General features: G+C 36.3%; 1 protein-coding gene across 2 annotated transcripts in view; it reads right to left on the reverse strand.

Annotated features, from left to right (window-relative positions):
* DNAH12 (dynein axonemal heavy chain 12) overlaps positions 1-26,089 on the reverse strand; it is a 96,140-nt gene that overhangs the window by 48,122 nt on the left and 21,929 nt on the right. For both annotated transcript variants that reach the window (XR_015731666.1, XM_087883706.1), the window contains exons 16-35: positions 25,401-25,594; positions 21,839-22,079; positions 20,139-20,324; positions 19,851-20,051; positions 18,993-19,187; positions 17,077-17,198; positions 16,686-16,968; positions 16,077-16,196; positions 14,824-14,980; positions 14,425-14,597; positions 13,680-13,832; positions 11,362-11,601; positions 10,540-10,785; positions 10,303-10,422; positions 8,918-9,027; positions 5,242-5,425; positions 3,153-3,293; positions 1,930-2,013; positions 1,652-1,840; positions 107-226 (exon numbers count right to left, since the gene is read on the reverse strand). Coding sequence is in view for 1 of the 2 variants with exons in the window: in XM_087883706.1 (XP_087739832.1) it covers positions 107-226; positions 1,652-1,840; positions 1,930-2,013; positions 3,153-3,293; positions 5,242-5,425; positions 8,918-9,027; positions 10,303-10,422; positions 10,540-10,785; positions 11,362-11,601; positions 13,680-13,832; positions 14,425-14,597; positions 14,824-14,980; positions 16,077-16,196; positions 16,686-16,968; positions 17,077-17,198; positions 18,993-19,187; positions 19,851-20,051; positions 20,139-20,324; positions 21,839-22,079; positions 25,401-25,594 (3,459 nt within the window). In the remaining variant the exon portion in view is untranslated. The remainder of the gene's footprint in view (positions 1-106; positions 227-1,651; positions 1,841-1,929; positions 2,014-3,152; positions 3,294-5,241; positions 5,426-8,917; positions 9,028-10,302; positions 10,423-10,539; positions 10,786-11,361; positions 11,602-13,679; positions 13,833-14,424; positions 14,598-14,823; positions 14,981-16,076; positions 16,197-16,685; positions 16,969-17,076; positions 17,199-18,992; positions 19,188-19,850; positions 20,052-20,138; positions 20,325-21,838; positions 22,080-25,400; positions 25,595-26,089) is intronic.

Raw genomic sequence — 26,089 nt, forward strand, 5'->3', positions numbered from 1 at the left:
GTCTTACATTAATTGTAAAAATGGTGAACTCAAAAGGCTGAAATTTATAAAAAAAAATTATAACCAATTTTCAAGTTTGAAACATATGTTAAATTATGAGACCAACCGTAACCCATTTATGAATATTTTTATTGCTTGGATCTTTTTTCGCTTTGTGACACAATAGTATTTCCAACAGTCGAATGAGAGATACCACATTATTGCTATTGCTGGTGGGAACTAACTCCTGTAAGAGAGAAAGAGTAACAGTACTTAAGTACATGTGCAGGACAGATATAGAGGTTTATATTATAATATTGTACTATAAATTGAAGTTTTACCGCATTTTATATTTTAAGAGTGCAAATTCTGAACAGCTACAGATATAGTGATATTTTAATATCATTGTGATATCATTTCAAGTGATATAATTGTAATATTTTATTAAAAGTTTATAATTGTTTTTGTTTCATGGAGCCTCTTTTTATTACTCATAAAAGTTTTATTACTCATAAAACTTACTCAACAAATAACTTTTATTATTTTTTGTAACAGATCATCATAGTGAATGTACAGAAAACCTTAAGCCATGCAAATTAAAATTATCCACACTCATGTCAGCTAAGAAATGCTGGTTGGTCAGACCAGGAGACGTGCCTTTTCTGATATAAGACCTGTCCTATGAAATATTTTCCCTAGGGAGATTAGAATGGCCCCAATCCTGATGGTCTTTGTAACCAGGCACAAAAGAACTGGTTATGTGTTGGCCTGAGGCCCCAAGTGTGTGAAGGGCTGGGTTGGGGTTCCTTAATGTTTATACCTTCATCAGCTGCTAATTTTAATTTTTATATGGCTGGTTGTGATTTTTTATTTTAATTTTGTTCTCCATATAAACTCACTTGTTGAGATGAGTAGCATGCAAATTGATCAGAGAGTAACTGATTCTTTGGGAGGTTTCTATCCATTCATTTTCAAGGTTCCATTCATATCAACACATTATCCCTTCCCAGTTTAATTTGATGATCTAGGTTAAGTTTGTACAACAGAGGTTGAACTATCCGTATAATTAGATAATTCCAATTTTTAGATTACTTCCTCCAGCAATTTCATGCAGATGTTTAAAAAATGAGGGTGGAGGGCATGGATAAAGCCTAGCAGACACAGGATGAAACAGAAGTCACCGTCTTTGAACGCATCCCTCCAGGTAACTAAGGCCAAAACCTTCCAACCCAAGAACTAATCTGCAACAATTCCTTATGGATAACAGCAAACAAATTTTGAGAGTTCTAGCAGATTTTACAACCTACTACGAGTAGGATTCAAAAGACCAGTCTTAGTATAAGTAGTCCTCATTTAGCAGCTGCCTTGTTTAGTATGATCAACCCTTGCATATATCACCTTTACAAGTCTGTAAAGCAAAGGAAAGCTAAATTGAGATCATAAGCAGTTTGTTTTCACTTAATGATTGCTTTGCTTAATAACCAAGGTGCTGGTCCTTATTGTGATTGCTAAATGAGAACTACCTATACTCCAAGCAGTTTATTTATATCTTTGAATTATACAAACTTAAAAATATCTAGAATTCCAAACAGAAAGCTGGCTTCACAAACATATGATTCTGTCAACAAAAATAGGCTGATTAAATCGTTTTCCTGAGAGAATGTCAAATTACCTTGCACTGTTTCCAACGAACTCGCAAAGCAGGAGGTACTAACCAATCAAAAAGTTCCTCAAACAGGTCTTGGAATTCCTTTTCATTCAGGGGTTCAGGAAGTGTGCTCAACCATGAAGTAACAAGTGGCTTCCATCCCAACTGCGAAGGTTCTAAATAAATCATTCCACATCGACTGACTGTAGCTGGCTACAGCAGAATAATAAATGTATTTTTAGAATCTCATTCTGGTTCTAATTTCAAATTTAAAAAACTATTTTAACTTGCTTTTAACTTACGGAAGCCTGAGATAGATCCATAGCCTCAAAGATGAGGCTCATCTGAGGTGACATTTGAATAATTTCTCCACTCATCAAACATAGCTGAAAACAAAAACAGATACCAAAAAAATATCCAAATTATATGTGTGCAATCCTTTTATAAAGGATTCTACTAACTTTGGGTTGAGAAAGAAAGTGTCTCAGTTAAGGCCAACCTAGTAGATGCATTCAGAATAGCTGAACATAAAAATCACCATAGTTTCTATAAGATTTATCATGCCTTGAAAGTTGTCCTGAGGAAGAATACAATACAGGTAAATCCTCGACTTATGACCACAATTGAGCCCAGAATTTACATTGTTAAGTGAGACATTTGTTAAGTGAGTTTTGCCCCATTTTACGACTTTTCTTGCCACAGTTGTAAAGTGAATCATTGCAATTGTTAAGTGAATCTGGTTTCCCCATTGACTTTGCTTGTCAGAAGGTCACAAAAGTTGATCACATGATCCTAGGACACAGCAAAGGTCATAACTATGAACCAGTTGCCTAACATCTGAATTTTGATCACATGATCATGAGGATGCTGCAAAGGTCATAACTATGAAAAACAGTCATAAGTCACATTTTTCAGTGCCGTTGTAACTTTGATCGATTACTAATCGAACTGTTGTAGGTTGAGAACTATTTGTAATGGGACAGTGAGTAAACTGAGGTTTGCTGGGTGCAGTCCACGAGAGCAATTCTGTTGCTTTTACTAGTAAAAAATGGTAAATCTTAATGTATTACTTAAGGACAAGCTTTGTAAGTATTTTTAAAAGATAGGATTTATATTAGAAAGCTTTTCCAAGGCACTTGGCTGTTACATTCTTGCTCAACACATGAATTAATTGTTTTCATTTCCTTTTCTGCAGTTGCTTGTATTCAACCCTTTTTTATTTTTTTAATCATGCACCTTCTTTCCTTTAATGTATTTTTAAAAATGTGAGCTATCATACATATTGCACTGCTAAGCCTTTTCTAAAATATGCACAATGAAGGTTGTTGCTGAAATATAATTTGTTTTCTTTTTTATGATAAACTATATGAATTAAAAAATAAGTAATAGGAAAAAGAAATTAACTCCCTAAATTCTCTTTAACTGAAAATTAAGTATATGTCTGCAATAATTGAAAGAAGAGGTAATTTGGAAGCTAATGCAATCCCCCCACCACCCAACAATCCAAGGTAATGAATAGCATTACCTTTTTGTTGTCATCCAACACAGTGTTCATACTTTCTATCCAAAGAGTATCAATAGGACCATCAAAAACAACCCATTTGCGGTCAGGTGTTTCAGTTAAAGCAAATTCTCGAAAAGTATTGGCCACTATGCCATCTGTCCACTAGAATGAACAAGAGAGACATGAGGAAACTTTAACTGCTTATATTGCCCTAATATGTGTATTGATTTGGGAAAGAGTGTGTGTGTGTGTGTGTGTGTGTGTGTATATATGTATGTATGTGTGTATATGTGTGTGTGTGTGTGTGTGTATGCAAATCTTGGTGTATTCAGGTCTTCTCCCGTGTCAGATTGAGAGCACTTTGGCAACGTTTCAGCAGAATCTCATCTGCCATCATCAGGCTTATGCAAGGGGTCTTTTGCAGCAACTGCTGTTACTATTTCAAATCTGGTGCTGGTAGTCTGCTTTGCTGGGATGGCTCCACCTCTTCGTTCTGATTGGTTGGGAGTCCCAGTCTGTGTCTATTGGCTTGGCTTCGGGTGTATGGTTATTAGGAGAATAAATGCATGCATTGCAGAACACAAGAATGCAGAGGAAAAAACTTCCTCTTTTCCAGCACCTTAAAGCTACAGGACTTGAAATTGATTTTGAAGGAACCAAATTAATCTCCAAAACTGAACACCTCAACAAGAGAATAATTATGGAAGCCATTGAAATAGAAAAACACCCCCATAACATGAATAAACGTGATGACACCTCCCGCCTACCAGACATCTGGAAACTAGCCCTTGTCAACAAACGAGTCCCAGCACCCACAGACAGAAAAATCTACACCCCAGAAGCCAGACACACACACCCCGAGACCTCCAGCCAAATCACATTCCAGCCAGTCACAAAGATGAAGCCCTGCCACCTGGCGGAGAAAAACCAACCATACACCCGAAGCCAAGCCAATAGACAAAGACTGGGACTTCCAACCAATCAGAACGAAGAAGTGGGGCCATCCCAGCAAAGCAGACTACCAGCACCAGATTTGAAATAGTAACGGCAGTTGCTGCAAAAGATCCCTTGCATAAGCCTGATGATGGCAGATGAGATTCTGCCGAAACGTTGCCAAAGTGCTCTCAATCTTACACGGGAGAAGACCCAAATACAGCAAGACTTGCCTACCTGTACCCGTGAAAATCAAATACCATATTAAATTGACATTCAGCAAACTATATATATTACTGAGTGATCAAACTAAGGAGGTTAAGAATTTTTCTCCATGACTGCTGACAACTGTGCAGTGACTTGATAAATTTCATTAAAAACACTTCCACCCTCCAGAATAGCCCCATAATATCTGGCTGTGCTGCCAGGTCTGGGATAGGGTATTTGTGAAGCCCCTGTCACATTTTTTAAATGTTATTGCTATTGTCTTGTGTTGACAGTTATGTTTTGCTATGTTATGTTTTAATTATACAATTGATATTTTGTAAGCTTTCTAGAGTCTTTGTGGAGATGGGTGGCCTTAACTAATCTAATAAAGAAGGACTGATCTTATTCATTTTAATTTGCATTTGGAACATTTCCTGAAAAATGCACAAAAGTATACAAGTACACAGATGCTTATGTATTACAGTGCAGTTGGTCCACCCCATCATCATCTATAAGCAATTTAATGAAGCTACTCTACCTAAAGATTGAAATTACTGTATAAAAGTACTGTATTTTTCGGACTATAAGATGCACTAGTGTATAAGATGCACCAAGATTTCGAAGACGTAAGAAAGGGAAAAAAAAGTTTTTGCCCTCCCCGGCCCACTGGAGCACTCTGCAGGCCTCCCAAACCCTCTGTGTGCCCCGTTTTTTGCGAAAAACAGTGTTTTTGCCCTCCCCAGCCCCCAGGAGCACTCTGCAGGCCTCCCAAAGCCTCTGTGTGCCCTGTTTTTGCAGAAAATGGACCCGTTTTTCGCAAAAATGGAATGCACAGGGAGGCCAAAAATGGCTGTATTTGGTGTATAAGACGCACCAACATTTCCACCCTCTTTTAGGGGGGGAAAGAGTGTGTCTTATACTCCTAAAAATATGATACATCTTTGTAATCTAAGGAATGTATAATGCTTACCTCATGAGATACTGGATCAAATCGTCCAAAGAGTTGCCCCATAGTAATAGCTTTTGGATTGACAGTTCTGTGTATTACCTTTTCTTCTTCTCCATACCCACGCTCGTTCATTAGGGAAAGTGTATCTGCTAATACATGCAGAACTTTTGTCTTGCCAGAGAAAGGTTCTCCTACAAGCATAAACCTGATAAAATAAAAGTTGTTTTTCAGTATTTTTGTCATCCCAGAGAAGCAAAGGCATTATTCACATAATTAATCCTGAAGATATCTATACCCATTTAATTGCCACAAAAGTGAAAATGGAATTATAGAAAAGGAAAGAATGAGAGAGGGGGAGCACACTGAGTGTTTATGAAGTTACAGTAAGGAAAACTAGCTGAGTTTTTCAAGCAGAATAGCATCCCTCCAGAATATCTGGGAGCGCGGGAGGACCCCTTGCAGGGCCGAGCTGAGGATTTTGTACAGTATCTGGATGATAAAATAACTCAGATTCGGGAAGACTTGGCCGCTGACTGGGTTAGTTCAGACGAGATGACTGAGGCAGGCCTTGAGAATGTTATCTGGGAGGAGTTCGATCCTGTGGCTCCCGAGGACGTGGACAGGATCTTGGGACGGCTGAACGCCACCACATGTTTATTGAACCCGTGTCCCTCCTGGTTGGTGCTGGCTTCCCGGGAGGTTACACGAGGCTGGCTCCAGGGAATTATCAACGCTTCTTTGAGTGAGGGTGTCCTGCCGGCCGCCTTGAAAGAGGCAGTGGTGAGGCCTCTCCTCAAGAAGCCATCCCTGGATCCGGCTGTTTTGGCTAACTATCATCCAGTCTCCAACCTTCGCTTTATTGCGAAGGTTGTTGAGAGTGTGGTGGCGCAACAGCTTCCCCAGTACCTGGATGAAGCTGTCTATTTGGATCCACTCCAGTCCGGCTTCAGACCTGGGTACAGCACGGAAACGGCATTGGTCGCGTTGGTGGATGATCTCTGGAGGGCTCGGGATAGGGGTTATTCCTCTATCCTGGTCCTGTTAGACCTCTCAGCGGCTTTTGATACCATCGACCATGGTATCATGTTGCGCCGGCTGGAGGGACTGGGAGTGGGGGCACCGTTTTGCGGTGGTTCTCCTCCTATCTCTCCGACCGGTCGCAATCCGTGTTGACAGGGGGGCAGCGGTCGACCCTGAGGCGCCTTGTTTGTGGGGTGCCACAAGGGTCGGTCCTCTCGCCCCTCCTGTTCAACATTTATGTGAAGCCGCTGGGTGAGATCATCCGTGGTTTTGGGGTGGAGTTCCATCAGTACGCTGATGATACTCAGCTGTACATCTCCACCCCAGACCATCCCAACAATGCCTTGGAAGTGATGTCCCAGTGCCTGGAGGCCGTGCAGGTCTGGATGGGGAGAAACAGGCTTCGACTCAACCCTTTCAAGACCAAGTGGCTGTGGCTGCCGGCGTCCCGGTATAGCAAGATGACGCCATCGCTGGTTATTGGGAGCGAATCATTGGCCCCCACGGAAAGGGCCTGCAACTTGGGCGTCCTCCTGGACGCACGACTGTCTTTAGAAGGGCATATGACGGCCGTGGCCAGGGGGGCTTTTTATCAGGTTCGCCTGATACGCCAGTTGCGCCCCTTTCTGGATCGGGACTCCCTACGCACAGTCACTCAAGCACTCGTCACCTCTCATCTGGACTATTGTAACGCTCTCTACATGGGGCTCCCCTTGGGGTACACCCGGAGGCTCCAACTGGTGCAGAATGCGGCCGCGCGGGGGATTATGGGAGCGACTGGGCGCTCCCATGTGACTCCTTTCCTGCGCGAGCTACATTGGCTTCCGGTGGACTTCCGGGTGCGCTTCAAGGTGTTGGTGATCACCTTTAAAGCGCTCCATGGCTTAGGGCCAGGGTACTTACGGGACCACCTTCTGCCACCAATAGCCTCCCACTGGCCAGTTCGCTCCCACAGAGAGGGCCTCCTCAGGGTGCCGTCGGCTAGACAATGTCGGCTGGCGACCCCCAGGAGGAGAGCCTTCTCTGTGGTGGCACCTACCCTTTGGAACAATCTACCCCCAGAGATACGAGTGATCTCCGACCTCCGGACTTTTCGTCGGGCCCTAAAAACTCATCTCTTTCAGTTAGCCGGTCTCTCTTGATTTTATGATTTTATGGTTGGTTTTAAATTTTGATATGGATTTTAAACTGATAAATTTTAAACTATGGGCCAAATTTAATTATTTTAAATCTATTTTTAATCATACTTTATGTATAAATGTTTTTATTTTGGCTGTTCACCGCCCTGAGTCCGAAACGAGAAGGGCGGTATAGAAATTCGAATAATAATAATAATAAAATAATAATATCAGTCAGGCTCCATTGGTTTTCTGTAACTGATTAAAAATCCAAATTATTTCAGAGAGCCTTTTGGGGTGTGACGGGATACTATTGCTTGTCAATAGTTTATTTAATGTGTCATTGTGGTTGTTTTATTGTTTGTTTCTTTTATACAGTATTTACACTATATACATTTAATGTATTTTATGGACATATGTTTATCATCAGGTGAGCAAAATAATTAATTAAATAATGAATCCCAATTCCAACAGTTCAATCATAACAACAGCAATAGCACTTAGACTTATATGCAATCTTATAGTGCTTTACAGCACTCTCTTGTATGTATGCAAGCTGCATGTATCCATTCACTTTTCAATTGGAAGATTGAAAACTTTCACACTTTTTCTCCAACAATGCAAGGTGATCATACATTAGGTATAGTTATAGAGGTATGTTTGACATATTGCACTAAAGTTAAAATGTGCCAGAATACTATGTGAATCCAATCATAGACTCCCTGTGGTGAATCATAGAACCCAATTATAGACTCCCTGTGGTGTCTTTTTCACTTTTAATACAAACTTGAATTTCCCTAAACAAATACATTATAATCAGGAGTTCTGAATTTTTTAATATAGTAGTGTCATTTTGATAATTCACTGTATGGACCAACCTTATCAGATTAATTCCATTGGGTTTATTGAAGATGATAAAAAAAAGCATGCTAAAGCCCAAGAAATATTGTAACAAACTTTATTAATACAAAAAAATTGAACCCTTTATGTATTGTATTTTTTCTTACCACTGACTCCTGTTCTTCTCTATCTGCTTCATTCCGAAATCTGGACTGACTCATTTCTCTAAACAGAATACCCTTAAAACCTGACTAATGTATAGGAGTGGATTACAACAGAACACTGCAAGTTCATACAACTGTGATTATGTAATGGAATGGAATGGCTTGTTTTCTTGCTTTATATTTTTAAAAAGAACTCCATGGTAAGTAAGAAAAAAATGAGATTATATTGAAGTTATGAAGTAATCCTGAGTACACAGTTCATCACCTATACTAGCATGGTTAAATCTTCTTCTATCACCATTATATAATGGAAAAATTAAGGTTCTTGTTCTCTGACCCATGCATCTAACCATAGCATATACATGGTATGGCATGTTATAGCATCATCTTTCTCCTACCCATCCCAATCATATCACTTTTATCTGATCCCCAGTGGGATAGCCTTACATTATTCTTAATTATAATGGAGTTAACATTTTCTCCTGTAAATCAACTATTATATTGATGAAACCATATCAAATACTTATAAAGTTTACTTATCATAAATGTACTTACCCATGTCTAACTATCATCATTTCATAAGTCTGTATCATCTTTTCTAGAAAAACTTTAACGGGCTGGACATTATGCTCTTTACAACATTCATTTGCACATTCCAGAAAATCCTGAAATACAATAAAAAAATAAATTCTATATTTTTATTTCTTGACTATAATTGAATAATATAATTCAAAATATAACATTGCTTAGTATCAGGAATATGTTAAAAATGGCCCTCGAAAGAAAATTAAAACTGAAGTAAGTCACATTTATTTATTTAATCAATGTAATGTATTTATTTATTCAATTTATATGGCCATGGCCTCTCACCCTACTTAGTACAACTCCAGTAGGTAGCTAATGTTAGATTAAAAATAAAGAATAACCGAAAGCAAAACCCAAAGTAGAAATAAAACACAATGTATTGAGAGGGAACACAATTAGTCACTTAATCCTTAAAAAATGGCTCAGCTAATACCATTGTCTATTGGCCAAATACATTTTCCAAATCTTATAGGAGGCCACAGGATCAGAGCCCTCTGAATTTCTGATAGGGCAGGCACCATGACAGAAACAGGCTTTCTATGCCCCATCAGATAAAGGCCCAAAGCAATTCCAATCTATTGGGTCTTGTGGAATGGGCAGAAATGTTCAGAGATAGACAGTCCTGAAAACAGTCTGCTTTATGCCATGGACAGCTTTACAAATCTAACCCACATCTTAAATTGCATCCAATAGTGTGTTTGAAGTCAGTGCAGCTTGCGAAGTAATGCTACAACCTGAGTGTGCCATGGTGTACCGGTAACTACCCACACCATTGACTTCAGAATACTCTTTAAAAGTAGCCACATGTAGAGTGCATTGCAATCATCTAACCAGGAACTGATCAAAGCATGAATGTGAACATATTGCACAATCCTTCATAATATACTGAATAATCCTAAATATGTTAAACAAGAGTTTAATTATGTTCAACTACAATACTTTGTAGTTGACTTTTGAGTGGGCATGCATAGAATTATACTGTCAGTCAGCTATTCTGATTGTTTGTTAATGGAGTTGGACTTTTTAAATTATGAAGACACTGAAAAACATATTTATCAAGAAAGATGAGCTAGATTATCAGGAGTTTAAAAATACCATTCTAGAAGCAAAGACATAAATGTCAAAATTAAGCCCATTTTGAAAGAATGAAATGTGTTTCATTAATTATTAAAAGTTAAAGAACTTCTACAAATACATTGAATTTGAATGAATTTTTGTTTCACAGAAATAGTCTAAACTTTCTTACCATAATTACAACTCAAAACTTTGTCTTCATTGTGCATATGTAGCAAATAATTATTAATTAGGGCAAATAAAAATATTACTGGCAAACAACTTTCTACCAATATACTCACACTGTAGTCAGCTTCAGGAAGCTTAATGCCAGGAAATAAATCACTTGTAATCCCCATAAATAGAGGTATGTCATGAGACAAAAATTTAGGCTCATTTACATCTTTGATTGATCGAAGGAGCTGACAAAACAAAAAAAAGTAATTTAATTAAACAAAAAGACTATCGTTAATTGCAAAAATATCCACTTAACCTGAATGGATTAATTTCAAATTTGTAAATCGCAAGGTAGTTCTTACCAGTATATCTTCATTCTCTGTTGGAAATTTTAGTTTTAAGTTACCAGCAGCTATTAGTACTGCTTTGACTGCACGCATTCCATAGTCATAATGAAACTGAGATGAAAGTTGTTCTGAGCACAATCTGTAGGTCATCACTATCTTCACAGACAATGGCTTAGCATTCAGAAATCCATAAGAATATAAAGAGATTTCAGCAATGAGGGCATAATTAGGAACCATCATGGCAACTGTTCGGAAAAGAACCTAAAAGAATAGAATGTATATTTTTATGTATATATGTACATATGTATTGCTATTATCTCTGAAAACTAGTATCATAAAATTACTGCAGTTTGTATGAGCAACATCTATAATCTTTTACAATAAAAAGTCTTTTGGTAAAATTGCTCTGCAGTAAGGTTTATTTTAGATACTGTGTATGTGGCCAGTAAGTATTCTTTTTATTAAAGTAGTAGTTCTCATTTCAGATTGAATCATTTCAAAAGCCTATAGAACAATGCTTTCAAGCTTGGTCTTAGAAAGAAATTGTTATATTATTAGAGGATCTCTAATTCTCCCATTGTCAGAAAATCATATCCATCTTCAATTTATTGTTTATTAATTGATTCAAGACAACTGCCACTTTCACTTTTATAGACATATCTCTCATTAGAAATGTTAAGTTGTATAATACATTGGCACATGCTATTTATATGACTATCTCTTTTATGCATATGAAATACATGCGCTTTTCTAGGTGAAGCACTCACAATCTTAATATATGGCTATTTAAAAGCATATTTGAATTACCTCATTAATCTATTTATTTTGCTACTTTACCTTCAGATTATCTGGTAGTTCAGAGCGACCTGCATAACCTGGATTCATAGTAATAGCAACAAAACAATTGGGATTAAGCTTCAGTTCAGTTCCTTCAAAATTAAATATCTCCATCTTCTGTTGTATAGCTCTCTGGATGCAAAGAATCTGCTGGGCTACCACAGACAGTACCTCCAGTTCAATGCGATTGAATTCATCAAAGCAGGCCCAAGCACCTGAAGAAGCTAAACCCTTAAAAAACTAAAGACAAAACAGCAGACACAGCAAGAATATATAATTTAACATGCTGACATAATTTAACATTTTGAGTCAGGATCCTCAGAATTAACACGTTCCAATAAAGGAGAATATTGAAATATGGGTTGAAGGGTTGAAATAAAGGGTCCTTGGTGCTCTCGGAGCTTGGTTGTCTTCTTGCAGATGTTTCATTACCCAAACTAGGTAACTAGGTTACTAAGGAATGAGGTTTGCTCTTAGTTTATATTCCAGTGGCTTGCCTTGGGGTGGTTTTAGAAGTTCTTTGGATGGCTGTTTACTGTTGGCTTATTTGGCAGTTCCTTGATTGGGGGGGTTGCTTACTTGATTGTTGGTCTGATGTTAATCTTGGAGTCAATTAATCAACTTATTAATTAATTAACAATTAACTCCAAGACATGTTCCTATTAACCCCTAACACATGTTCATTACTATATTAATTAAATTTGGTTTCATTAGGGAAATGACATTATATTAGGGGAAGAAATTATATTGAAAGGCCTCTGTAAAATTATTATTTGTTCTAAAATACATGAAGAAACATGAAGCAGTAATCCTTAGCAAAGAGTAGCCGCTTGAAAAAGCCCTCCAAATTAGAATAATACTTTATGTTTTTCTTAACAGGAAGCAGGGGGAGCAAATCTACCCCTTTAATATTTTCATCATGGTATCACACCACAAATATGTATAGGGAAAGCTTGTGCAGCAATGTCAGAATGCATATTTCATCATTTGAAAGGGCCATTGCTACAGATACTCATGGGAAACTGGCTGCGTTTCCACAACTCATTAACCTAGAATGTGTATTATATTGTGCACAATCAGACAGTTTGATTAGTTCATGATTCAGTGAGTAAATAATGCATTTGGGATAATAATGTTATTATCCCAAATAATGGGATAGCACAGTATGTCAATAAAATATATTGTCTTCCTTTACTTGTTTTTCAAGCCTTAACTGCACTTATTTATCCTAATCAGGCTTTATGATACTGTATCAGCTGTGAAACTGATTAAATCAGTTCAGGCAAAACATTTTTTATATTTAATGATTGAGTTTTTATATTTAATGATTTTTTATATTTAATGATTATTAGAACTGTGAAAAACTATTAAGCAACCCTTTTGGGCTGGATCCAGGCTCCTAGAATAGCCCAACCTATCAAGGCCAGTCATAATTCATGCTACCTTGTTACTAATTTAGGAGCTTGCTTACAAAAAAATAACTTTGTGGCTATTTCTTCTTTAAATAAAACAATGTCAGAGTTCCGCTACTGTGATGTAACCTGTCTACAAGCATCCTCTCTTTAAGAAGTACAGTAAACTGTCCAAACTGTCTCTATCGGTTATTCTAAGACTAGAAATCACACCCATCATATGACTGTGGGCTAGAGCTCCAAATCATTATAGTGAAATGAAGTGTAAGGAGGAAGATCGGGCCTGACATTCTCAAAAAAGTGAATGTTGATAATCCTTGTGACAACAACCATGCTATCTATCAAGCTAAACCTTCCAAATCAAGAAGGTACTAATATAGAGGAATTGGTTATTTATTTGGGACCATATGTCTAAGATACCACCATATCTGTTGGTTGTGTAAAAAGGATGTCTAATTTTGTAAATGGATGGGGATCATGAAATAATAATTAAAGGCTGGTTATTCCCCCAAGCATTGGAATAGTGTGAGCTTAGAATGACATGAAAATATTGCAGGTTGCAACAGGAAAGTATGGTTGTGGTGCCAGGTTTTTCTGGTTTTGGGTTTATTGTTTCTTTTGTTTCTATTGCTGTATATTTTGTTTTAGTTTTGAATTGTAAGTTGCCCACAGTTTGGTTTTAAGATGGGCAGTTATACAAATTTTAAACAGATAAACTGTTACACCTAATATTTAATTGTTACACCAGTTAAAAAACGAATAGCTTTTACTAAACTTTGCATTCAGCCCTATGAGACTGAAAAAATTACTAACAAACTATGAAGTTGGATTTCTTACAAGCATTCCTTGACCTAGGAATATTTTAAAAATTGAAATCACACTTTTAAAAACGCAAGTTCAATTTACCTTCCCCATGGCTAGATAATCAAGGCCATCAGAGCAGTTGAAGACAACACATTGCACTGCAACAGCTTTAGCCAAGTCTTTGGTGGTCTCTGTTTTACCTGTCCCAGCTGGACCTTCTGGAGCACCACCAAGATTTAAATAAAATGCTCCAATCTAAAAGAAAGACATTAATGATAATATTTCAAAATATAAACCCTCACACTTGAAAACGAATGAAATTACATGTAATCACATCAGAGCAGATCTGTCATTTCCTTTGAATCAATAATACAGTATGATAGTTTTTTGCTATTCCAATAACAGCTTCTAATTCAAAACAAACTCATTTATATTTTCCATTTTTCACAACGATATCAGAATCAGATACTGAATTTCAATAGGATAAGATAATCTTGAGGAATTGCTCTAAATCTGGAGAACATTACTTATACATAAATTTTATTTCTTAGAATCAATAGGGCCAAAAGAGAACATTAGGCCTTTGATTCCAACTCTGCTAGTATAAGAATTTAAATTTAAAAATCCATCCAACTACAGAAGAAAATAACCAGAAAAGGAAAACTCAATACTGCTATTAAATTAATAAATTTAAGAACAACAAATGTACAGTATTAGAATCTCACTCTTTAGTAACAGAAATTCTGAGAACAACAATATTTGTTCAAGATAACTTTAAAAATGCAAATACAATGAGGATTTATTGTAATTAACTGACTTTTTAGAAACTGGATTTTTAAAACCTTACCAGAGTGCGATAACATCTGTCTGTGAGAGGAGTAATAACGAGTCGAGGAGAATTGCCAAGATATTCATAAGCATATTTTACATTGCAATTGATGATGCGCACACGTACATTATCATACTCCCAGTAATATCGCAACTGAGCAAGCCATTGAAAATCTGTCTCCTTTAACACACCTAGTAGAATATAAAGAAGGAATATGTTTTAGGCTTCATATTTTTTTAGCAGGAAAACAGAAAAAGAAAACAATCCGAAAATAATTGAGACATGTTTAAAATGACCAAATTATTATTTTAACAAACATAATTAATTTAAAAAATAATTTCTTAAATAATCAGGCAAAAATAAAGCACACAACAGTATGTATTATGTTATGATGGTGAATAAATTTATGTTACATACCGCTTTCAATCATTTCCATGACGACATCTCTAGCATGAACATCAATAGTGACCAAAGCACCCAATGTAATCCGTGTTTGTTTAGACAACTTTCCTCTTACCAACTCTACAATATCATTTAACTGATATTGAAGAGCCTGGTAATAATTCTGCAAGCCCTGAACAATGAAAATGGAAAATTCAACTATAATACACTTCAGTGTATTCACACTTCAGTGTGAATAGCTAAGAGTTTCTCAGTGTTATTCTGTTGTTTATTCTCAATTTCATCAATCATTAAGTTTTGCTTTAATAACTTTAATAATCAAATGCTGGTCATGTATATTTCTGATTTTCCCTTCATCTGTGCACATAATTTTCCATACCAAAGAAAATTAATGGGGAATGATTTTTTAGGAATCTTATTACTTAATGACTAAATTTGCATTTAAATCTGAAACAGAAAAGATGTCAGAAAAGGTGCTGTAGAGTTGTTATGCAAGCAGATATACAGATAAGTACTTCCTCTTTAAAGCACCTTCTCTATTTTGGATCAGAGTATCTGTATAACCCTAGTATAATATCCAGAAAACAAATATTGGATTGATATTACTGTTCTATAAGTACTGTGATAAATAATTAAAGAATTAAGTATTGTAAGAGTCTCCAATATTAATAAAGCCTTGAGACATAAAGTTTTCTAGATATGGATAAATTAGATTGGAAAGTTGAAAAAAAGAAAACTATTAAAACTTATCTGGCAAAACAAAAGCAAAACTGTATGGCTATGTTCATAGTCAACAAAAGTCAACTCTTTAACATGGGATTTGTTTTACCAATGGCTAACTAACAAAAACAGAGGTTAGAAACTAAAAAGAGTAAAAAGATAATTTAAAAAAAATTGTATTGAAAATTTTGCAAGCTGGATAAACCAATTGCATTATTACTTTATGATTAATATTGACATGTTTATTATGAATATTATGATGATTATTGTTGTATTTCTACTTAAAACTAACTGTGCCCAGACAACATGCTGTTCAGATAAATATGGAACTTTTTATGTTTATAAAAAAAATGTATCAATAAAACATATGTTCAAAAAAAAAAGTAAAATTCAACTTCATGGAATGTTGACTTTTATCTTTGTATTCATTTACATATGTAACTTGAATCATTAATTCAAAGAGAGATATCATATCATAAGCACCATAGAACAAATATAACATGGCTATACAAAAATAATATCAGAAAAATTATGATTCATAATAGTACCTCTGGACCACTAGCTATGGCTTCATGAACTTCACTTGTCCAGAACATTTGTGAGACACATAAAACTACCTGCCCAGGCCATTCTCTCACCCAATCCTTTCTTGGGCTTTCTGGATATGCCTAAGGAAATGATAAGTGTTACTTAGGAGTAATCATGATTAATAATATACAAAATTGAATCCAGCCACTCATTTCACAAAATGCAAAACTATAGATTAGCATTACAATATCAAGGCTAAACCAGTTTTTTCCCCGTTTTTGGAATGGCTAATAGGTGAAGATCAGAATATCTATTTCCATTTTAATAACCATCAGCTATAAATTATAAGCAGTCTTGAGGTTACTGAAATTTGTTCTACAGTCTCACTATAGCTAAGATTAACTGTAATCTATCTAGATATGGATGACATTGTTAGTTGAGTTTAATCTACATGGAAGAAAAAAAACTTTCAAGTTCCTCCCTATTAACTTATCTAAATCTATTCACCCTCCCATCTATTCAGCTTTAGTTTCCCTCAAAATGACTGAAGGAACACAACCAATTTAGTCAGATTTAATAATGGTGCATATCAGCTAAATAAGATTCTAAATATTTAACAGAAAATATACCAGTCTTGATCTTGTAATAACATCATGAATACTCTTCAACATAATATCTTCAACTTGTATTAGCCACTTTTCAACAGCTCCCCGAGCTTCAGAAGTTGAAATAGTTGAAATAAATTCCACACGTTCACCTTCAGTGCTATACATTGACTTAATATCCAGATTTGGCCGAAATTCAAGTTTAGCAATGCCCTCGAAACACTTTTTCAAGTGAGGTTGGACACGGAGAGGGTCTTTAGTCTCTGAGAGTATCTCCAACATCTCATCATTAGACAAGAAAAAAAAGCTAAAATAAATTAATAATGCATCAATTACTATAGTTGAGTACATCTGCATAAAAATATGAATTTAAAGATATCTATTCCAGCTTTATTAATGAACAAGAGAAGCATACCGGGGAAAGAAGAGGCGCTTCTTCTCAAGATAGGCATTCAATCCTTTCATGATTTTGTCAAGAAGATCATTACAATTCTGAAGTTTTTCCAACAACCCTGTCAATGATGTGGCAGCAAGAACCTAAAAAAGAAAAGAAAACTAAACTAAATCCTAGACTAGAATTACATGTCCAAGAATTACACTGCTAAGTACATTTGCAACAAGGGCTTGGAAAAAAAAAACTATGTCTAATTTTGTATGTTAAAAAAATGGCAAAAAAATACATACACTAACATGCTCTTCATAGTGCTGGGAGCCTCAGCCTGTTTAAGTTTCTAAGGATTAATTTCATGTGGCTGAAAAAGCACTATACAGTTGAAGGTGCAAGTAATGTTCTATACATTTATCAAAAATGTTATTCATGCAATATTTATATATGATTCTATGTTCAAAAATTTTGCCAGGCATCTGACAAATATTAATGGTTAATATGGATTAATTAATTAAAATTAATGAAAAAAAATGGACTGTTAGTGGAAATCTATAATTATTTATATTGATATTTACAACCCACTTGTCTACATGCAGGACCTAGTTGCCATATTTTACTAAAACTGAAATTTCTGGATATTGCCTTTCAGTAGTCAAGCAGTCAAGGAATAGATTTACACAATTACCAGTAGTACCCCAATCCTAACCCAACTGTGACAATTCATCAGTTAGTTGGGCACTTCTTATATGATAGTACAGTATGACCCCATTCTGAACTGAATGAGATGCAAATTCAGAACTTGATTTCCTACTAATATCAGTATTACCTGATAACAGTTTTGGTTTGTTCACCTTCATCCCAGACTATTATCAAATTTAGGAATTAATTAAGAGTGCCAATTTTATTGTATTATTTCACACTAAAATATTTCTATTTATGAAATGTTGGTGAGTGAATCATGATTACAGATTATAAAGTTTATTTCATTAAGCATCCTTTAATACTGGTAGTCCTCGACTTACAACAATTGAGCCCAGAATTTATGTTACTAAGTGAGAAATTTGTTAAGTGAGTTTTGCCCCATTTTACGACTTTCCTTGCCACAGTTGTTAAGTGAATCACTGCAGTTGTCAAATTAGTAACATGGTGGTTAAGTGACTCTGGCTTCCCCATTGACTTGGCTTGTCAGAAGATGCAAAAGGTCATCACATGACCCCAAGACACTGCAACCATCATAAATACGAGTCAGTTGTCATCTGAATGTAAATCATGTGACCACGGGGATGCTGCAGCGATCATAAATGTGAAAAATGGTCATGTCACTTTTTTCAGTGAACAGTCACTAAATGAACCGTTGTAAATCAAGGACTACCTGTAATTTTGAAATACTAATGATAAAAATAATTGAACATTCCATTGTGCAGTCATTTTTCATCAACTGCATGCTAATTTTTGTTTCATGTAAAATCTAACTTCTAGATTTCACATGAAACAAAAATAGAATAGAATTTTTTTCTTTATGTAGATTTCTCAATTATTAAGTAGCCACCTCTCATTTAAAGAAAACTGCCAATATATTTTTGCAGCATATTCAGATTTTTTTCAAAAACAAATTTCTGCCATTCTGGTTGTTTCACATAGTATGATAGACTTTCAGTAATGGCTTTTTGCAACTCCAATACCAGGCTACTTCACAAAAGAAAAGTCACTTACAAATTTTGTGCACAGCTTACAAATATATCCTGTGGGCTAGAGGTGGAGCTCTTGCCTCATAATCAGGAGGTTGTGAGTTCAATCCTAGGTAGAGGCAGATGTAGGGTCTCCTGCTTGGGCAGGGGGTTGGACTAGTTGACCTGCAAGGTCCCTTCCAACTCTGTTAATCTGTAAACTATATGGTACGCTTATTTCACCTATTCAGAGCAGACTCATCGTTACTACCCTACCTTGGGATCTTTGGCACAGTATTTCATAATATCTCTCCAATATCTATCCACAGTCTGGAATTGGCGCCCTTCCTCTGGCATTTGTTGCATAATGTCTTCTGAAGAAAAAATTGGTTCCAAGTAAAGCCACTGAGCTTGCACTTTTAGCCACTCATCAATAGTCTCTTGAATTCTGATTAAGCGTTCTTCCCATTCCTAAAAATGCATTAAGATTATAGGACGGAGTATCTATATCTATAAATATACATCTATATCTACATTATGAAAGGCAAAGTCAAAACCAGAATAATGGGACAAATTAAATTGAAAACTCTCTTTCATTTGTTTATCCTTTGGGTTATTTTAGAAATTCCTTATCGCTCATCTATAATTGAGAGCAGGCAATTCTGGGTAAAGAAATACTTCTTCGGGGGAAATCTAAGTAAAAGATACAGTAGTAGATAAATCATACATTTTAAGAAGAACAGCATTCCTAGAATTCAGGCATTATCACAGAGAGGTTTTATCTGCAAGTAATTGAAAGATGGAACATAATGTATCCAAGAACTAGGTGTGATGCTCACTTTCTCTAGTTTTAGAAAAGGATGAAAATGTAATTCTTGAACCCAGACTTTTGAAAATTATTATGATTGTTTTAGTAATTAATTGAACATCTTAATTCTGTCTTCATTGTTCTACTTTATCTTACTTTTGTATCATTTGGAGTGTCATCTCCCATTCTTATTCAATCAAGTGAAAGGGCACTTGGAAGGAAAAATTATGGTTGAGCATTTTACAGGATTTAAAAAAACATTTTAACATTAAAACATTTCCTAAAGACTGGCACTTTAGTAATAAAGTCAGTAATACAGCAAATACCTTCATTTGTTTTTCAAATGGTTTGATGAATGGTGATCCCCTCATTGTTTGTGTTTTTACAATCTGATCATCTAGAATTGTCTGGATTTCATCAACAGCAGACAGAATACTAACTCCAGTCTCACGATATAAGCCAGTTTGGAAGAAAATTGAATCCCAGGTCTCCATCATATTATGCATTGCTTTTTCTAGTGAAAATTCCTATGCCATAGAGGAAATAAATTGTTTTATTATTTAATTCCTTTGGATCTTGAGAGGTTGGGTTTAATAGTTAATGTTTTATCTTACCTTACTTGCTCCCATACTTATGACTTCAAATTTCTCTAAGTAAGGAGTTAGATTCTGCTTTAACACTTTTCTTAAGGTACTTCCAGAATCTGGAGTTAAATCATATCCAACAATTTCTGACATCTGATTCCAATGACGAGCTTTTATGCCTGGATTACAAAGGATAGTCACCAATGGGATATTTTCCTAGTTGAGAGAAAAAAATTACAATGTTACACAAAATTTGAAATTTATTTATGATTTTTGGCAGTGTAGCTAAAAGCATATATTTATTTCTGCATACATACTTGTGTACATACTCACATATATATACACACATTTCTCATGCATATTGCTTATCATTTTCAGAAGACATTGGCTCTAAATCTGGAAATCACCAGTGCCTTCTTGACTGGTGCCATTAACACCTTTGGAATGATTAAATTATAATGTAGTTACTAGCAGGACAATCCATTTTGGCTGGCAGGGTGCTTCAGGAGACGTCCTTCCCCTTTCCCCACACCGGCTGGCCCACAGAGTAGAACTACAATGCTGATCTGGCACTTGAAGAAATCCAGTTTGACACCTCTGTTTTAGGTGATAGGTTTTAGGACATAACCGGTAACCAGTAAGAATGCAAACCAGTGACCAATGCAATTTGTGGTGATATCTAAAGCACAGTGGTCAGTCAACTCATAGAATCTCATGCCCCAGACAAAACAAGAGCTTTTTTATTGGATACTGTGGTATAACTATGCTTTTAAACTTTCTCCCAAGATGCAGAAACAGGCCGTTCAAAAATTACATGAAAATGTGTCTTCTTCAGAACTTTTTTCCTTTATTAACTTTCTATGTACTTTTGCTACTATCAGTTGAACCTGAAAGCTATCTAGGAATCTTGAATCTTCATGTGAGCAATGTTATGATTAAATATTTAAAATGTTTATATATGCTTACTGTACATTGGAAAAGGTTTGGAATTTAATCTACTTTCTTCTAATTTGAATTAGTACATTTCCCTCCCATCAATTTTGCCTTCTTTGTTTCCTAATTTACTATTTCCACAATTTAATGATTTTAAACAATTGCAATTCAATATTACTTCATTTATTCTTTTTCGAACTTATGGACCATTTTATACCATATTTTGTTATCATTTTTATACCAGTCTGCTATAAATCTAATAAACTTTCAATTTATTTTCTTTTGGGGTGTGTGTGGTGAGAATCTATTTCAATAGTTACCTTCCATTGATTTAGTGGATTAACCCAAGATAAAGGATTAAAAAACTCAGTTTTCGGGTATTAGGCTTGATTGATTGATGTAGCTAATCAGTATAAAAATGGGTGGTCAGTGGCTGCCAGGGTCTCCAGCAACATGTTCTATAATAGACACTGTACATTTCTAACCACTCTATAGCCTCAGTTCTTCCTCTTTGAGACTGACTACAGAGGCTAGACTGTTGTCTACTTTTGACTGAGTTAACAATATTATCATGGCTCAGATGACCAGGGAAGAACATTTGAAATCTAAACCTTACTTGAATTAAATCTGCTCTTATGTAACTTCTTCATTCACTGGATTCACAACAGTTTGTATAGCACATTAGTTTTGCCCATGATGCAATTCAGCATATCATGCAAATATCACTATTATTAAATATTTCTGAGTGTATGTCAGCACATAGTTTTTAAAACTTTGCTTTACAATTAAACACTTACTTTGAAATCTTTAATCTGTTGCATTACAGAATTACACATTGAAATAGTTGGGTTGTCCTTCTTTTCTTCCTCTACTCTCTCTTCAACTACTGCTCTTCGTAGTGACTTTTTTCTTTCTATTTCAGCTTTCTTTAGCTGTTGTTGAAAAAATCTTACTGTCTTATAAATTTCTCGAAAAAATTCATCTACTTCACCTTCCATCTTTTCTCCATTGAGATCTAGAAAAGCACCATCCATCCATCTAAAAAAGAAAAGAATGAAAATATATTTTAGTTAGGGATTTATTTCTTTACTTGCAAGCCATACTTATCACCAGAGTAAGTTCAGGAAGCTTACATATTATGGTTTAAAAACAGCAAAATAAAAGCAATGATCAAGACATGTAATATGTGCAACCTACTGAAGAAGGATAAATCAAACTCCATCTCTGTCATAAAAACAAAATACACTATAAGGGATACATAGATCATCTCATTCTATTGAAAGAGCCAGCTTTAAATTCCTCACAGGCTCAAACGTCTCATAGACTTCTCTTTTGTCAATTCAGTAGGAGTTGTTGAGCCAGAATCTAATGTGAACAAATCCAAGTGGCTTTATCTGTCAGATGCTAAGCAGATTTTTCATAGCAAACCTTCAGATGTCCATCCTATTTTTATTGTCTACTTAATAATAGCTCAGAACTGAAGATACCCTTCAGAGTTGGGTATGACTGAAGCAGAGTAAGTGGAATTATATATTCTACAATATGGAAAATATCCTTAATGCAGCCCAATACTGCATTTACCTTTTTGGCACTTGCATCACAGTGGTGGCTCATTGTCTCATTGGCATCCTTCAGTCTCAAGAGACTATGGTATCATGCTCTGGAAAGAGGTCCTAAAACAGCATCTAGTGTGACTAAAAAGGCCAATTCGAGAGTGGCAATCCCTTCCATACTGAGGGCAGATACATTCTTGTCCCCTGCCCAGCCCCCAGATTTTGCTGGTTCTAGGACTGCCTCTTTGCCTCAGCCTGCTGAACAAGTGTCTCTTCGAATTGGAGGAGGCCATGCTGCATCTTTAGCCTCCAAGCTGAACGATCAGAGGTCAAGGTTTCCCAGTTGTTAATGTCTATTCCCAGGGCCTTTAGGTCTCTCTTGCAGATATCCTTATATCGCAGCTGTGGTCTCCCTCTGAGGCACTTTTCCTGCACTAATTCTCCATACAGGAGATCTTTCAGAATCCGACCACCAGCCATTCTCACGACATGCCCCAGCCAGAGTAGATGTTGCTGTTTCAATAGTGTATACATGCTAGAAATTCCAGCACGTTCCAAGACTGCGCTATTTGGAACCTTGTCCTGCCAGGTGATGCCAAGAATTTGTCGGAGACAGCGCATATGAAAGGTGTTCAACTTTCTCTCCTGCCATGCGTAGAGGTCCAAGACTCACTGCAGTACAAGAGGGTGCTCAGGACGCAGGCTCTATAGACCTGGATCTTTGTATGTACCGTCAATTTCTTATTAAGCCATACTCTCTTTGTAAGTCTGGAAAATGTGGTGGCCGCTTTACCAATACGTTTATTCAGCTCAGTATCTAAAGAGAGTGTGTCAGAGATAGTTGAGCCGAGGTACACAAAGTCATGGATGACCTCCAGTTCTTGTGCAGAGATTGTAATACAGGGAGGTGAATCCACGTCCTGGCCCATGACTTGTGTTTTTTTCAGGCTGATTGCTAGTCCAAAGTCTTGGCAGGCCTTGCTAAAACTGTCCATAAGTTGTTGAAGGTCTTCAGCAGAGTGAGCAGTGACGGCAGCATCATTAGTGAAGAGGAAATTCCGTAAGCATTTCAGCTGGACTTTAGACTTTGCTCTCAAACTAAAGAGATTGAAGAGTTTTCCATCTGATCTGGTCTGGAGGTAAATACCCTCTGTTGTAGTTCCAAAAGCATGTTTCAGCATGACAGCAAAAAAGATCCCGAATAAAGTTGGTGTGAGGACACAGCCCTGCTTCACTCCACTTCGAATATCAAAGGAATCTGAAGTTAAGCCATCAAAAACTATAGTGCCCTTCATTTCCTCATGAAAGGACCTGATGATGTTGAGGAGCTGAGGTGGACATCCAATCTTGGGGAGAATTTTATAAAGGCCATCCCTGCTAACTAAGTCAAAAGCCTTCGTAAGATCTATGAAGGCTATGAAAAGTGGCTGTTTTTGTTCCCTGCATTTCTCCTGCAACTGTCTAAGGGAAAATACCATGTGGACCTGTTGGCTCAAAATCCACTGTGATTCTGGATGGACTCTCTCTGCAAGCACCTGGAGCCTCTTCAGTACGACACGGGCAAGCAGCTTCCCTACAACACTAAGAAAAGAGATGCCACGGTAGTTGTTACAGTCACCCCTGTCACCTTTGTTCTTGTACAGTGTGACAATATTTGCATCCTTCATGTCCTGTGATACTCCACCTTCCCTCCAACAAAGACAGAAGATTTCATGCAGTTCAGTGGAGATGTTCTCTTTGCAGCACTTCAGAACTTCAGCAGGAATGTTATCTTTCCCGGGTACCTTGCCAGAGGCAAGGGAGTCCAGGGCCGCATTTAGTTCTTCTAAAGTTGGTTCACTGTCAAGCTCCTCCAAGACACTGTCAAGCTCCTCCAAGACAGGCAGGCACTCAAATTTATTTAATGCTTCTTCAGTTACCACATATTCAGAGGTGGCTCATATTACCACATATTCACATATTACCACATATTCAGAGGTGGCTCATATTCAGTTTCTAATCACTTAGTATTCCAAAAACTTTCTTACAAGTACAGTTACCAGATATAGGTGTAATGGCAAATACAATTGCAATTATTTTTTATTTTTATTTATTAACACTTAGCATTTGTGCATATTACTTTAACCCATTTCTTTAACCTTTCAAGATCATCGGACAATTATTTCTGTTTTCTAAGGTATTAGTTATTCCAATCTTTATAGCGAGCCTTAGACTGATTTTTGTGGCAGCCCAAGATCAGTACTTCTCTTCATTATGACGAAGAACCATTTATGACAATTCTCTGTATACAGTTGTCAAACCAGCCTTGTATCTATTTAATTAGCATGCCGTCCAAATCACAGTTAACTAGCTTGATAATCAGCATATTATGGATGATTTTGCCAAATGCTTTCTTGAAATCAAGAGCATGTTGATGTCTACAGCTTTCCCAGTATTTGTTAAGAAAGTTATCCAAATCAAACCATCAGTTATGATTGTCTGGGAAGACTTGTTCTTGCCTAATCCATAATGATCTCTGGTAATGAACATATTGTTTTCATGATGATTGCAGACACATTTCTTTTTTAATCTGTTTAAGAATTTTGCCAGGTATCGGCCTGACTTCTTTAAAATTGGATGAATCTTCCATCTTAATTATACTTACACTAACCTAAATAATAATTAAAATCAAACACATAAACTATAAAAGAATGAAAATCACAGACTTTTTTTTTAGCAAAAATCATACAATTGCTATGGAATTAAGATTTTAAAAAACCTATGTAGATTCTAGTTGCTTCTCCCTTAAAATATTTGTATAACTTACCGTTTCTCAGTTCGCTGCCACTTCAATATAAAAACAAAAAGTTTCTGATATGGCTCAATGTTAACTTTTAAGGTTTCCAACTCTGGATATTCAGTCAGCTCCCAATTTAAAAGCTTCTCTTCTTTATTAATAAAAGTAACTGCTTCATCAGCATCTTGTATGCGTTTTTGCAGTGTTCTCATGTCAGTCACATACTGAAAAGATTTATTTATCATTAGAAATTTCAAATTCAAAAAAATAAATTGATCACATTTAAGATTACAAGGATACAAGTACCGTATTTTTCGGACTATAAGACGCACCTTCATTTTTGGGGAAGAAAATAAGAAAAAAGCTGATTGGCGGGTGGATCAGCCTCCCAGAATACCCCCCAAACAGCTGTTCCCAGAGGCAAATTTTAGCAACAGGTTCATTGGTTGTGAGCTCTGCACCTTGCTTTTTCAGCCTCTGAAACTTCTGTTTCAGAGGGTTTTTTTCTGAAGCTTTGTTTCAGAGGCTTTTTTTCCTGAAGCTTTGTTTCAGAGGCTTTTTTTCTAAAACTCCATTTCAGAGGCTTTTTTCAGCCTCTTAAACCTCCATTTCAGAGGCTGGGCAGGGCTACATTCAGAGTATAAGACACCCCCAGATTTTCACCCTCTTTTTTGGGGGAAAAAGGTGCGTCTTATACTCCCAAAAATACAGTACTTATA

The sequence above is a fragment of the Pantherophis guttatus genome, chromosome 2 (genome assembly GCF_059756535.1).
Source record: "Pantherophis guttatus breed Tessera chromosome 2, ASM5975653v1, whole genome shotgun sequence".
Taxonomy (NCBI): domain Eukaryota; kingdom Metazoa; phylum Chordata; class Lepidosauria; order Squamata; family Colubridae; genus Pantherophis; species Pantherophis guttatus.